Raw genomic sequence first — 15,592 nt, forward strand, 5'->3', positions numbered from 1 at the left:
TGCTATGTGGGCTGTTATACACTCCGTGGGCTGTGCTCTATACTACGTGGCTGTGCTATTTACTCCGTGGGCTGTGCAATATACTGCGTAGGCTGTGCAATATACTGCATGGTCTGTGCAATATACTCCGTGGGCTGGGTTATATACTGCGTGGGCTGTGCAATGTACTACGTGGGCTGTGCAATGTACTACTTGGGCTGTGTTATATACTACGTGGCCTGTATTATACACTACATGGCCTGTGTTATACACTACATGGCCTGTGCTATATACTACGTGAGCTGTGTTATATGCTATGTGGGCTGTTATACACTCTGTGGGCTGTGCTCTATATTACGTGGCTGTGCTATATACTCCATGGGCTGTGTTATATACTACGTGGCTGTGCTATATACTACGTGGCTCTGCTATATACTCTGTGGGCTGTGCTATATACTCCGTGGGCTGTGCTATATACTCCGTGGGCTGTGCTATATACTACATGGCTCTGCTATATACTACGTGGCTGTGCTATATACTACGTGGCCGGCCGCGAACAATCAGCGACAAGTGCAGTCCGCCCGCGATTTGGCGCGGGAGTTGAACCACGCTTCGCTAATTGGTCGCGGCCGGCTAAATCCTGTGTATTCAATGTATTATTCTAAAATCTTCATAAATAAACTACATACATATTCTAGAATACCCGATGCGTTAGAATCGGGCCACCATCTAGTACAGTATAATAGGCCCCACATTGTCTTCTATACAGTAAAATGGACCCCCACATAGTCCTCCATATAGCATAATGGAGGTCGCAGGCCAAATATAAACACCCTGCGGGCCAGAGTTTGACTTGTATGCTCTAAGGACATTTTGAAAAAAAAGTTTTTGAACTAAAAGTTATTAAAAAAGTATAAACTTTTGAATCCAAAATGTTTTCCACCTGGCAGAGCAGAGCTCAGTCAGTGAGCAGATGTTGTAATAGACATAACAAGCAAAAGAATGCAAATAAAAGAGTAAAAATACAATTTTAATCACCGCACTTCTCCCACATTAAAAATAAACAAATTCAAAATAATAATTAAAAAAAAAACAGCTGGCATTGCAGCATTTGTAAAATTCCAGGCTATCAAAATATAAAATTAATTAACCCTTATTATAAATGCTATAAGGAGGAAAAAAAAAATCCTCCTTAAAGGGAACCTGTCACCAGGAATAACGCTGTTAATCTACAGATATGGGGTTAATCTATCTGGCTCCTGAATGCTGCCAAATGCAGCGGGTAAAAATTATTTTTATTCTCCCGCCAGCATTCGGTATTCAGTCATGGAGGCGGCGGCACCGCTGGTTCAGTCACACTCTGAGTAATATCTAATGCATTTAATTTTTGCAAAATTTTTGTGAAATTTTGTAAAAAAAAATAAAATAAAATGGACTGCAGCGCTTAACAGGGGAAGGCTCCATGTGAGGCTGTAAGAGGCAAATGATGGCTGAATAATACAATCATCATCTGCCAGAACATTTACTAATTTTTAAATTCTCTTTATTTTGACGTTTTCTATAGCAGCTGTTCTCCATCTGACGGATTCACTAATAATAAACGTATTCTTATATGTTCTGCGCTGCGATTGCCGTCAGTCCTGTTTGTGGTGATTTCTTGGGTAGTCGCCTCTGTCAGCTCCCTGACGTTCTCCTCCCCGGACTTCTCCTCCCCTCTGACGCTCCTCTTCTGGCTGCAGATCCTCCAGTCTGTGCTGTCCCAGATACCTGCAGGCTGCATAGTTTCTGAGGGAAGGAACTCAATGGAGCCGAGCAACCAGAGCCGGTAAGGGAGGGGGCCGCCTTCTGCTAGGTGGTCTTCCCATACAGGACATGTGTGGAGCTTTCCTCAGGAGGACAGGGACTGTACAGCCGCCTGTTGGAAGTAGCAATCCTAAAAGTCAATATCGACCCTTTCCCGAGCCTTGTCACATAACTTAGGATAAAAGCTGAAGCATGGTGACATTACTGTGTCTATTCCCAGGATGTTGGAGGCTGCAGAGCATCTCACCGCCGTTCACCTGCAGAGCTTATCTGAGCTGGAGAGGTTCCGCCTGCAGGAGATTGCGCTCTACACCCTGCAGCAGCGCGGACTCTGCACGGACATCACGCCGGGTGAGACGGGCACCGCTCTGGGTGTAACACACGTGTGCATGGAGGGGCTGGATGTGTGCCACGGCGTGGATGACACTGGAGTAGTGGGACACACTGGGGAGCGGGGAAGGGGCACTTTCCCAGACTGGAAGGAAATGATCTGTTTATTTTTGGATTTTCCCTCTGGAATGTGCTGCAGCCGGTGACAGCAATGTGTTCTGTATTATCTGTGTCCTGCGCTGCGCTGCGCTCCACTAACACCGAGCCCTTTATATTACAGGTTACCAAACAGCAAAGAAGCTTGTGAAACGCAGACAGGAGCGGAAAGGTATATGGCTATAACACAGCGTATACATTGTGTAGGAGGAGTCTGATCTATCCATCTATCATCTATTATCTATCATCTATCTATTATCTATCATCTATCTATTATCTATCTATCATCTATCTATTATCTATCATCTATCTATTATCTATCATCTATCCATCTATCATCTATCTATTATCTATCATCTATCTATTATCTATATATCTATTATCTATCAATTATCTCTCTATCTATTGTCTATCTATTATCTATCCCATATCTATTATCCATCTATCTATCTATTATTTATCTATCTATTACCTATCTATTGTCTGTCTATCTATTGTATCTATATATTATTTACAGTATCTATTATCTATCTATTATCTATCTATTATCTATCTATCTACTATGTAAATTGCCTCTTCTGAGAAAAAGAGGACTTAAACTCTATAGCGCCACCTGTTGGAAGTAGCGATCCTACAAGTCACAATCAACCCTTTAACAAGTCGTGCAATATGACTTAGGATAAAAGTCAAATCAGTATCTCAATTTGCAGACACGGTGTTTCGGGCTGTTGGCCCTCGTCAGTGCGAAGCATGAGAACTAATTTGGCTAGGTGAGAGGCTCTGGACTGGGGTCTAAGGGGTATCGTTTCTCCTTATGGAAAGTGATACAGTACCATCTCTGGCTTGTCAAGGTAAGGAGGCTTATTTGCCGTGCAATGCTCCTCTGGGAAATATAGTATGCAAAGAGGCAATTTGCATATTATATTTCCCAGAGGAGCATTGCACGGCAAATAAGCCTCCTTACCTTGAAAAGCCAGAGATGGTATGTCACTCTCCATAAGGAGAAACGATACCCCTTAGACCCCTATCTATCTACTGCATCTATCTATATATTATCTACAGTATCAATTATCTATCTATTATCTATCTATCATCTCTCTATTATCTATCCATTTATCTATCTTTCTATCTATTATCTATCTATATTATCTATCTATTCTATCTATGTATATCTATCTATGTATTATCTATGTATTATCTACAGTATCTATCATCTTGCTATCTATCTGTTGGCGCTATATAAATAAAATTATTATTATTATTAATTATTATTATTATCTATTCTATCCATTATCTATCTTTTATCTATCTATCTATTATCTATCTATTATCTATGTATTCTGTTCATTATCTATCTTTTATCTATTATCTATCCATTATCTATCTATTCTATCTATGTATATCTATCTACAGTGGGGCAAAAAAGTATTTAGTCAGTCAGCAATAGTGCAAGTTCCACCATTTAAAAAGATGAGAGGCGTCTGTAATTTACATCATAGGTATACCTCAACTATGGGAGACAAACTGAGAAAAAAAAATCCAGAAAATCACATTGTCTGTTTTTTTAACATTTTATTTGCATACTATGGTGGAAAATAAGTATTTGGTCAGAAACAAAATTTCATCTCAATACTTTGTAATATATCCTTTGTTGGCAATGACAGAGGTCAAACGTTTTCTGTAAGTCTTCACAAGGTTGCCACACACTGTTGTTGGTATGTTGGCCCATTCCTCCATGCAGATCTCCTCTAGAGCAGTGATGTTTTTGGCTTTTCGCTTGGCAACACGGACTTTCAACTCCCTCCAAAGGTTTTCTATAGGGTTGAGATCTGGAGACTGGCTAGGCCACTCCAGGACCTTGAAATGCTTCTTACGAAGCCACTCCTTCGTTGCCCTGGCAGTGTGCTTTGGATCATTGTCATGTTGAAAGACCCAGCCACATTTCATCTTCAATGCCCTTGCTGATGGAAGGAGGTTTGCACTCAAAATCTCACGATACATGGCCCCATTCATTCTTTCATGTACCCGGATCAGTCGTCCTGGCCCCTTTGCAGAGAAACAGCCCCAAAGCATGATGTTTCCACCACCATGCTTTACAGTAGGTATGGTGTTTGATGGATGCAACTCAGTATTCTTTTTCCTCCAAACACGACAAGTTGTGTTTCTACCAAACAGTTCCAGTTTGGTTTCATCAGACCATAGGACATTCTCCCAAAACTCCTCTGGATCATCCAAATGCTCTCTAGCAAACTTCAGACGGGCCCGGACATGTACTGGCTTAAGCAGTGGGACACGTCTGGCACTGCAGGATCTGAGTCCATGGTGGCGTAGTGTGTTACTTATGGTAGGCCTTGTTACATTGGTCCCAGCTCTCTGCAGTTCATTCACTAGGTCCCCCCGCGTGGTTCTGGGATTTTTGCTCACCGTTCTTGTGATCATTCTGACTCCACGGGGTGGGATTTTGCGTGGAGCCCCAGATCGAGGGAGATTATCAGTGGTCTTGTATGTCTTCCATTTTCTAATTATTGCTCCCACTGTTGATTTCTTCACTCCAAGCTGGTTGGCTATTGCAGATTCAGTCTTCCCAGCCTGGTGCAGGGCTACAATTTTGTTTCTGGTGTCCTTTGACAGCTCTTTGGTCTTCACTATAGTGGAGTTTGGAGTCAGACTGTTTGAGGGTGTGCACAGGTGTCTTTTTATACTGATAACAAGTTTAAACAGGTGCCATTACTACAGGTAATGAGTGGAGGAAAGAGGAGACTCTTAAAGAAGAAGTTACAGGTCTGTGAGAGCCAGAAATCTTGATTATTTGTTTCTGACCAAATACTTATTTTCCACCATAAAATGCAATAAAAATGATAAAAAAACAGACAATGTGATTTTCTGGATTTTTTTTGTCTCAGTTTGTCTCCCATAGTTGAGGTCTACCTATGATGTAAATTACAGACGCCTCTCATCTTTTTAAGTGGTGGAACTTGCACTATTGCTGACTGACTAAATACTTTTTTGCCCCACTGTATGTATTATCTATGTATTATCTACAGTATCTATCATCTTGCTATCTATCTATTCTATCCATTATCTATCTTTTATCTATCTATCTATTATCTATCTATTATCTATGTATTCTGTTCATTATCTATCTTTTATCTATCTATCTATTATCTATCTATTATCTATCTATTCTGTCCATTATCTATTATCTATTATCTATGATCTATCATCTATCTATCTAGTATCTCTCTATTATCTATCTATCTATCATCGATCTATCTAGTATCTCTCTATCTATTATCTATCTATCATCGATCTATCTATTATGTATCTACCATCTATCTATCTATTATCTATGTATCTATCCCATATCTATCTATCTATTCTATATCTATTATCTATCTATTATCTCTTATCTATCTATTATCTAGCTATTATCTATCTATATATCATTTATCCTTTCTATCTATTATCTATCTATCTACTATCGATCTATCTATTATCTCTCTATTGTCTATTATCTATCCATCTGTCACGGGGGTCCTTCTCCGGTACCACACAATCAACAGAGCCAGCGAAGAGTGAACAATCCCAAGACCTTTGTTTAGGCAAAAATATGAAAGGTCCATATACGATCCACCACACAAAGGATAAAATAGTCCAGAACACGAATGCAGTTCAGTAACAGGATAAAAGTCCAACCATCCAGCAGGCAGAGGATAGCATAGTCCATATATTCTTCTTTCTCTCTGAGGTGCTGTGTTCACATCATCATTCCACACAGGACTGATCTGTGTCTCACCTCCCTGATATTTTAAGTCTCCCTCCTCCTTCACAGGTCAGGAGTGGGAAGGTCTCAGGGGCTCATTGTTTCAACAAGCTAGGTCAACATGTCATTAGCATATTAGCTAACAATACAATACTGTGGGGGGAATATCAGATGGCAGCAACAGCCATTCATCAATTAGCAAATAACTCATCCTACGAGAGAACACCATGAAAACAAGTAAACTAGAAATATACACAAAAATGATACCCACATAGCATATCACACCATCTATCGTTCTATCTATTATCTATTCTATCTATTATCTATATATTCTATCTATTATCTATTTATTATCCATCTATTATCTATCTATTGTCTATCTATTATCTATCTATTATTTCTATTATCTATCTATTATTTATCTTTATCTGTCTATCTATTCTATCTATTATATATCTATCTATTATCTATCTATTCTATCTATAATTATGTATCTATTATGTCTATTATCTATCTATTATCTCTCTATTATCTCTCTATCATCTATCTATTATCTACCATCTATCTATCTATCTATCTATCTATTATCTATGTATCTATTATCTATCTATTCTATTATCTATCTATTATCTCGATATCTATCTATTATCTATCTATCATCTATTCTATTATCTATTTACATTTATCTATAATCTATTATCTATCTATCTATTATCTATCAACTGTCTATTATCTCTCTATCTATTATCTATCTATTATCTATCTACCATCTATTATCTATGTATATATTATCTATCTATTATCTATCATCTATTCTATCTATTATGTATTATCTATCTACCTATAATCTATTATCTATCTATCTATTATCTCTCTATCAATCTGTCTATTATCTATCTATTATCTATTTATCATCTATCTATCAATCTATCTATCTATTATCTATCTATTATCTATTATCTATCTCTATTATCTATCTAACAATCTAGCTATCTATCTATTATCTATCTATTTATTATCTATCTATTATCTATCTATCTAAATAGATTTTTTCCATATATCTATATAGCTATCTATTTATTACCTATCTATCATCTATCAATCTATCATCTGTCTATTACCTATTATCTATCTATTATCTATCTACACTGCTCAAAAAAATAAAGGGAACACTAAAATCCCACATCCTAGATATCACTGAATGAAATATTCCAGTTGTAAATCTTTATTCATTACATAGTGGAATGTGTTGAGAATAATAAAACCTAAAAATGATCAATGTAAATCACAACTAATATCTCACGGTTGTCGGGAGTTGGAATGATACTCAAAATCAAAGTGAAAAATGAAGTTATAGGCTGATCCAACTTCAGTGGAAATGCCTCAAGACAAGGAAATGATGCTCAGTAGTGTATGTGGCCTCCACGTGCCTGTATGACCTCCCTACAACACCTGGGCATACTCCTGATGAGGTGGCGGATGGTCTCCGGAGGGATCTCCTCCCAGACCAGGACTAAAGCATCCACCAACTCCTGGAGAGTTTGCTGTGCAACGTGACGTTGGTGGATGGTGCGAGACATGATGTCCCAGATGTGTTCAATCGGATTCAGGTCTGGGGAACGGGTGGGCCAGTCCATAGATTCAATGCCTTCATCTTGCAGGAACTGCTGACACATTCCAGCCACATGAGGTCTGGCATTGTCCTGCATTAGGAGGAACCCAGGGTCAATCCATACCAGCATATGGTCTCACAAGGGGTCTGAGGATCTCATCTCGGTACCTAATGGCAGTCAGGCTACCTCTGGCGAGTACATGGAGGGCTGTGTGGCCCTCCAAAGAAATGCCACCCCACACCATTACTGACCCACTGCCAAACTAGTCATGCTGAAGGATGTTGCAGGCAGCAGATCGCTCTCCACTGCATCTCCAGACTCTGTCACGTCTGTCACGTGCTCAGTATGAACCTGCTTTCATCTGTGAAGAGCACAGGGTGCCAGTGGCAAATTTTCCTGCCTGGTGTTCTGTGGCAAATGCCAAGCGTCCTGCATGGTGTTGGGCTGTGAGCACAACCCCCATCTGTAGACATCGGGCACTCAGGCCATCCTCAAGGAGTTAGTTTCTAACCGTTTGTGCAGACACATGCACATTTGGGCCTGCTGGAGGTCATTTTGCAGTGCTCTGGCAGTGCTCCTCCTGTTCCTCCTTGCACAAAGGCTGAGGTAGCAGTCCTGCTGTTGGGTTGTTGCCCTCCTATGGCCCCCTCCACCTCTCCTGGTGTTCTGGCCTGTCTTCTGGTAGCGCCTCCAGCCTCTGGACACTACGCTGACTGACACAGCAAACCTTCTTGCCACAACTCGCATTGATGTGCCATCCTGGATGAGCTGCACTACCTGAGCCACTTGTGTGGGTTGTAGAGTCCGTCTCATGTTAACACAAGTGTGAAAGCACAACCAACATTCAAAAGTGACCAAAACATCAGCCAGAAAGCATTGGTACTGAGATGTGGTCTGTGGTCCCCATCTGCAGAACCACTCCTTTATTGAGTGTGTCTTGATAATTGCCAATAATTTCCATATGTTGTCTATTCCATTTGCACAACAGCATTCGAAATTGTCAGTGTTGCTTCCTAAGTGGACAGTTTGATTTCACGGAAGTTTGATTTGCTTGGAGTTATATTCTGTTGTTTTTTTGATCAGTGTATTATCTATCTGTCTATCTATTATCTTATCAATCTATTATCTATCTATCTAATTATCTAAATTTATCTACAGTGGGGGAACTAAGTATTTGGTCCTTTGCTGATTTTGTAAGTTTGCCCACTGACAAAGACATGAACAGTCTATAATTTTAAGGGTAGGTTAATTTTAACATTGAGAGATAGAATATCAAAAATAAAATCCAGAAAATCACATTGTATTAATTATATACATTTATTTGCATTTTCTAGTGGGAAATAAGTATTTGATCCCACTGGCAAACAAGACTTAATACTTCATGGCAAAACCCTTGTTGGCAAGCACAGCAGTCAGACATTTTTTGTAGTGGAAGATGAGGTTTGCACAAATGTTAGGAGGAATTTTGGTCCACTCCTCTTTGCTGATCATCTCTAATTCATTACGATTTTGAGGCTGCCGCTTGGCAACTCGGAGCTTCAACTCCCTCCATAAGTTTTCTATGGGATTAAGGCCTGGAGATTTGCTAGGCCATTCCATGACCTTAATGTGCTGCTTTTTGAGCCATTCCTTTGTTGCCTTGGCTGTATGTTTTGGAACAATGTCTTGCTGGAAGACCCAGCCACGACCCATTTTTAATGACCTAGAGGAGGGAAGGATGTTGTCACTCAGGGTTTTACAGTACATGGCTCCATCCATTCTCCCATTGATGTGGTGAAGTAGTCCTGTGCCCTTAGCAGATAAACACCCCAAAACATAATGTTTCCACCTCCATGCTTGACAGTGGGGATGGTGATCTTTGGGTCATAGGCAGCATTTCTCTTCCTCCAAACACGGCGAGTTGAGTTAATGCTAAAGAGCTCAATTTTCATCTCATCTGACCACAGCACCTTCTCCCAATCACTCACAGAATCATCCAGGTGTTCATTGGCAAACTTCAGACGGGCCTGCGCATGTGCCTTCTTTAGCACTGGGACCTTGCAGACACTGCAGGATTATAAACCTTTATGGTGTAAGGTGCTAGCAATGGTTTTCTCGGTTACTGTGGTCCCAGCTGCCTTGAGATCGTTAACAAGTTCCCCCTGTGTAGTTTTATGCTGATCTCTCACCTTCCTCATGATCAAGAATACCCCACGAGGGGAGATTTTGCATGGTACCCCAGATCGATGTCGATTGACAGTCATTTTGTATTTCTTCCATTTTCTTACTATTGAACCAACAGTTGTCTCCTCACCCAGCTTCTTACTTATGGTTTTATAGCCCATTCCAGCTTTGTGCAGGTCTATGATCTTGTCCCTGACATCCTTATAAAGCTCTTTGGTCTTGCCCATGTTGTAGAGGTTAGAGTCTGACTGATTATTTGAGTCTGTGGACAGGAGTCTTTTATAAAGGTGACTATGTAAGGCAGCTGTCTGTAATGCAGGTAACGAGTTGATTAGGAGCGTCTAACTGGTCTGTAGGAGACAGAACTCTTAATGGTGGACAGGGGATCAAATACTTACCGTATATACTCGAGTATAAGCCGAGATTTTCAGCCCAAATTTTTGGGCTGAAAGTGCCCCTTTCAGCTTATACTCGAGTAAAGGTGGGTGGCAGGGTTGGCGGGTGAGGGGGAGAGGTCTGAGGCATACTTACCTAGTCCCAGCGATCCTGGCGCTCCCCCTGGCGTCCCACGGTCTTCTGTGCTGCAGCTCTTCCCCTCTTCAGCGGTCACGTGGGACCGCTCATTAGAGAAATGAATAGGCGGCTCCACCTCCCATAGGGGTGGAGCCGCCTATTCATTTCTCTAATCAGCGGTGCCGGTGACCGCTGATAGAGGAAGAAGCTGCGGCAATGAAGACCAGCTGTGACAGGCAGAGGGAGCCGAACGTCGGGACCAGGTAAGTATGTAATATTCACCTGTCCCCAGGGTGGATTTGATTTAAATCTAACTGATTTAAATCACGATTTAAATCACGATTTAAATCACTAGTCAGTAAGGCTTGATTTAAATCAGTGATTTAAATCAAAGTTTCTACCTAACTGAATTTGACTCCGCAGAGGTCCCAGCCTCTTCTTCACGGCAAAAATGTTACAACATGAACAGAGTTGAGAAAAAGACCTTAATCCTATTGTTCTACAAACCTATGAATACAGAATCAACCCCTTCAGTGCCAAGTCCAAGAAGTTAGACAATATGTTTCTGATTGTTTGGAGTGGAATAGATCTGCACAACACAAGAAGAATGTGAATCTAAGTGTGAGGAGGAGGAAGGGCAAGCAGACAAGAAAATGAAAGTGAAACTTTGAGCACAATACTGCAGCATAGCCACAGACAGCCAAGTCTGGATCTGTTTGTGTGTACAATCTGAGGTTTATTACATTCTTTCCTTATAATGGCAGCAGGCCGTAAAAGAGACCCAGTTTGGGAATATTTTAATGAAGCTCCTTCGCCTATCGGTAAGGCAGGCATGCGTGCAAAATGCAAACGATGCAACAAAGAGATGCAAGGCCTGGTGGCGCGAATGAGGCAACATCATGAGAAGTGCGGTGATGAAGATGACTCATCTCAACAATCAGAAACATATTGTCTAACTTCTTGAACTTGGCACTGAAGGGGTTGATTCTGTATTCATAGGTTTGTAGAACAATAGGATTAAGGTCTTTTTCTCAACTCTGTTCATGTTGTAACATTTTTGCCGTGAAGAAAAGGCTGGGACCTCTGCGGAGTCAAATTCAGTTTTGAGAACTGCGTACAGTAAGTAAAGCGAGCGTCTGTGATAATATAGGAGAGAAACTGCCCACTAATCCTACAGAAACCTCGGGAAGAGCATGGCATTGTGAATGTTACACATATACAGCCTTTATTCTACTGAGTTAAACAACTCAGCTTTATCTCATGATGGAAGAACCTTTGGATGGTAAAATATTTTCCTCAAAAAGCAGTTTATTGAAAAAAATCCGATTTAAATAAAAAAAATCCGATTTAAATAAAAAAAATCCGATTTAAATCAAAAAAATCCGATTTTTTTAAAATTTTTTTTTAAAAAAACATTGATTTTTATCCACCCTGCCTGTCCCCGTTCCAGCCGCCGGGCGCCGCTCCATCTTCCCGGCGTCTCTGCGCTCTGACTGTTCAGGTCAGAGGGCGCGATGACGCATATAGTGTGCGCGGCGCCCTCTGCCTGATCAGTCAGAGCGGAGAGAGACGCCGGGACCGGACGCCGGAACGAGACGCCGGGAGCTGCAATCAAGAGAGGTGAGTATGGCTTTTTTTTTTATTATTGCAGCAGCGGCACAGATTTATGTGGAGCATCTATGGGGCAGTATGAACGGTGCAGAGCACTATATGGGGCACAGATATGGGGCAGTATGAACGGTGCACAGCACTATATGGGGCACAGATATGGGGCAGTATGAACGGTGCAGAGCACTATATGGGGCACAGATATGGGGCAGTATGAACGGTGCACAGCACTATATGGCACAGATATGGGGCAGTATGAACGGTGCAGAGCACTATATGGGGCACAGATATGGGGCAGTATGAACGGTGCAGAGCACTATATGGCACAGCTATGGGGAAATAATGAACGGTGCAGAGCACTATATGGCACAGCTATGGGGCAGTATGAACAGTGCAGAGCACTATATGGCACAGCTATGGGGAAATAATGAACAGTGCAGAGCACTATATGGCACAGCTATGGGGAAATAATGAACGGTGCAGAGCACTATATGGCACAGCTATGGGGAAATAATGATCTATTTTTAATTTTGAAATTCACCGGTAAATGCTGCATTTCCATCCTAGGCTTATACTCGAGTCAATAGGTTTTCCCAGTTTTTTGTGGCAAAATTAGGGGGGTCGGCTTATACTCGGGTCGGCTTATACTCGAGTATATACGGTACTTCTCACTGCTAAATGCAAATACATTTAAATAATTTATACAATGTGATTTTCTGGATTTTGTTTTTTATATTCTATCTCTCAATGTTAAAATTAACCTACTCTTAAAATTATAGACTGTTCATGTCTTTGTCAGTGGGCAAACTTATTCCCCCCCAGTGTATCTATCATCTATCTATTATCTATCTATTATCTATATCTCTATCTATCTATTATTTATCTATCTATCTGTCTATCTATGTATTATCTATATATTATCTATCTATTGTCTATCAATCTATTGTCTATCTATTATTTACCTATTATCTATTATCTATGTATTAGCTATCTATTATCTATCTATTGTCTATCTATTATCTATTATCTATCACCTATTATCTATATATTATCTATCATCTATCTATTATCTATCTATCATCTATTATCTATATATCTATTATCTATATATCTATTATCTATCTGTCATCTATCTATTATTTTATCTATCATCTATTATCTATCATCTATTTATTATCTATCATCTATATATCTATTATCCACCCATTATCTATCTATTATCCATCTATCATTTATTATCTATCATCTATCTATTATCTATTTATCTTTTATCTACCCATTATCTATCTATTATCCATCTATCATTTATTATCTATCTATCTATCTCTTTATTATCTGTCTATCATCTTTCTATTATCTATGTTTTATCTATCTACCAATACACATACACAACCTTTCCAGCTGTGCAGGATACAAAGGTGGAACACAAACTGTCAATTTTTATTTTACACTAAGCCAGTTGTTCCAGAAAGTGGGCACACAATGTGAGGTGTATCCTCTAAGTCCAAGGTCCAGCTGGACACACTGGCCTTGGGCATCAATGCAGCAGGCAGGTATTGCAAGCGGAAAACATATAGCAGAGTTACTAGAGGCAAAATAAAACTCTTAAAGGGGTCATGGAAGCTGCAAGCACACAGGTGATGTCCTGAAAGTCACAGGTGGACATGTAGGTGGATCGCCCCCCGTAGGGCAGTGGGGTACTCGGTACCGGGTCCTTCGGTTCTTCAGGTGGGATGTCACGGTGGGTGACCCCGTCCGTGGCCCTAGGGACGTCCGTTGAAAATGGGGGAAAGGTCTTTAAAGGTGAAATGTTCGTGACGCCACCTGTGGTATTTGGTCAGGGTGACCGACGCTGCTTTAATGGATCCCCTGGGGTGATGCTATGGCAGCTAGATGGTATACCTTCCCACAGGTGAAGTATGTCCCCAGGGCTTCACAGTGTATAGATGGTGGATGGTGAGAGGCGCAGTGAAGAAAGAGGACACAAGGTTGCAGTCTCTTTACCTTTTTACTGAAGGTTCAGCATCCACAGTCCAGAGCACCAGATCACGGGGCAGGCAGAGTCTGGCCGGTTTGAAGGCAAATCCAGAGTTCCCTTATCCAGGTGGAAATCAGTAGCCTTCCTCTAGCTCCTGGATGTTGTAGTACCTTACTGCTGAGCTTCTCATAAGGTCCTGACAACTGTTGTTGGTGTTCTAGATGTAGTGTCTCTCTGTCCCCCAGATGCATAGGAACAAACCCGTATGACTGGTGGCCTGAGGCTTTTTACAGGGACTCTAGCACGCCCCAGCCCCCACAAGTTGCCACCGTGCCTCCTGGGTATAGGTCGGGCAGGTAATGTGGAATTAGCTGTCCTGCCGGTCTCTGGCGCAAGGCATAGAGACTGTTGCTCCCTCGGTGTTCCGGCTACCGGATCCTGCGCCTCAGAAGGAGGCAGCCTGTATAGGGCAGAACTCCTTCTGGTTTCCTCTCCTTTTGCTATGACTTCGTTTCTCACCCTCTACAATACAATTCTCTTTTCATGTCTCTTTCTTAGGATGCTGCCGCACGTCGGGCAGGCGCAGCTCCGTGGTCTTCTGTCTAGGCCTCTGACAGGATCCCACCCCTGTCAGGGACCACTCTGTCAGCAACTGCTAGATGTTCCTCTCTCCTCTCTGTCTGCCTGACAGGAACTGACTGAGTGAAGCCCAGTCAGCTTCTGACTAACTTCCTATCCAGACCACCAGTTTTACCTAATTGTGAAGAGCGCCCTAATAAATAGGAGCATAGCTCCCCCTGGTGGACTGGAGTGTGAAGTGTGTTGCATGGTTTGTGATACCTGGTAAAGTGATCTCCTTTATTGCCTTCAAACGTAACATCACTCCCCCTAGATGAGAATGATATTACTGCAACAACCAGGACCCTGGGGTGCTGCATAGGGGCAAACTGAAACTCTAAAGGCTCTTGGACAGACTTAAAGAGGCCCTAGAAGCTGCAATCAGGAGACGTCCAGGAAGATGCAGGAGCAAGCACAATCTAGAAACTGCAGGTGGACACGTAGAGGCAAACTGAAAGTCATAATGTGCTTTTGATAGTCTTTTGGAGGTCCTGGAAGCTGCATTCGGACAGGAGACATCCTGGTAGCCGACAGGCACACACACAGGCAAACTGAAAGTCTCAAAGGGGTGCTAAAGAGCACTGAGAGGTAGCAGGATAGTTGGAGGCTGCAGACAAAACAGGTAAAGTCCAGAAAGCAACTGATAGGCAGCAAGGTTACTGGAAGCCATACACCAACAGGTGAAGTTCTGAAGACCACTGACTGCAGCAGGGGGTAATTGGAAGCCATACACCAACCAGGTGAAATCCTGAAGACCACTGACTGCAGCAGGGGGCTACTGGAAGCCACACACCAACAGATGAAATCCTGAAGACCACTGACTGCAGCAGGGGTTACTGGAAGCCACACACCAACAGATGAAATCCTGAAGACCACTGACTGCAGCAGGGGGTTACTGGAAGCCATACACCAACAGGTGAAGTCCTGAAGACCACTGACTGCAGCAGGGGGTTACTGGAAGCCATACACAAACAGGTGACGTCCTGAAGACCACTGACTGCAGCAGGGTTACTGGAGGCCATACACCAACAGATGAAGTCCTGAAGACCACTGACTGCAGCAGGGTTA

At 41.7% G+C, this 15,592-nt stretch overlaps 1 protein-coding gene across 1 annotated transcript in view; it reads left to right on the forward strand.

The window, feature by feature from the left end:
- Window positions 1–1,706: 1,706 nt before the first annotated feature.
- LOC138662728 (rho GTPase-activating protein 6-like) overlaps window positions 1,707–15,592 on the forward strand; it is a 219,440-nt gene continuing 205,554 nt past the window's right edge. The window contains exons 1-3 of the mRNA XM_069748621.1: window positions 1,707–1,804; window positions 2,003–2,133; window positions 2,393–2,440. Of these exons, the coding sequence (XP_069604722.1) occupies window positions 1,782–1,804; window positions 2,003–2,133; window positions 2,393–2,440 (202 nt within the window). The 5' untranslated portion in view covers window positions 1,707–1,781. The remainder of the gene's footprint in view (window positions 1,805–2,002; window positions 2,134–2,392; window positions 2,441–15,592) is intronic.

Source organism: Ranitomeya imitator, chromosome 2 (assembly GCF_032444005.1).
Source record: "Ranitomeya imitator isolate aRanImi1 chromosome 2, aRanImi1.pri, whole genome shotgun sequence".
Classification (NCBI taxonomy): Eukaryota; Metazoa; Chordata; class Amphibia; order Anura; family Dendrobatidae; genus Ranitomeya; species Ranitomeya imitator.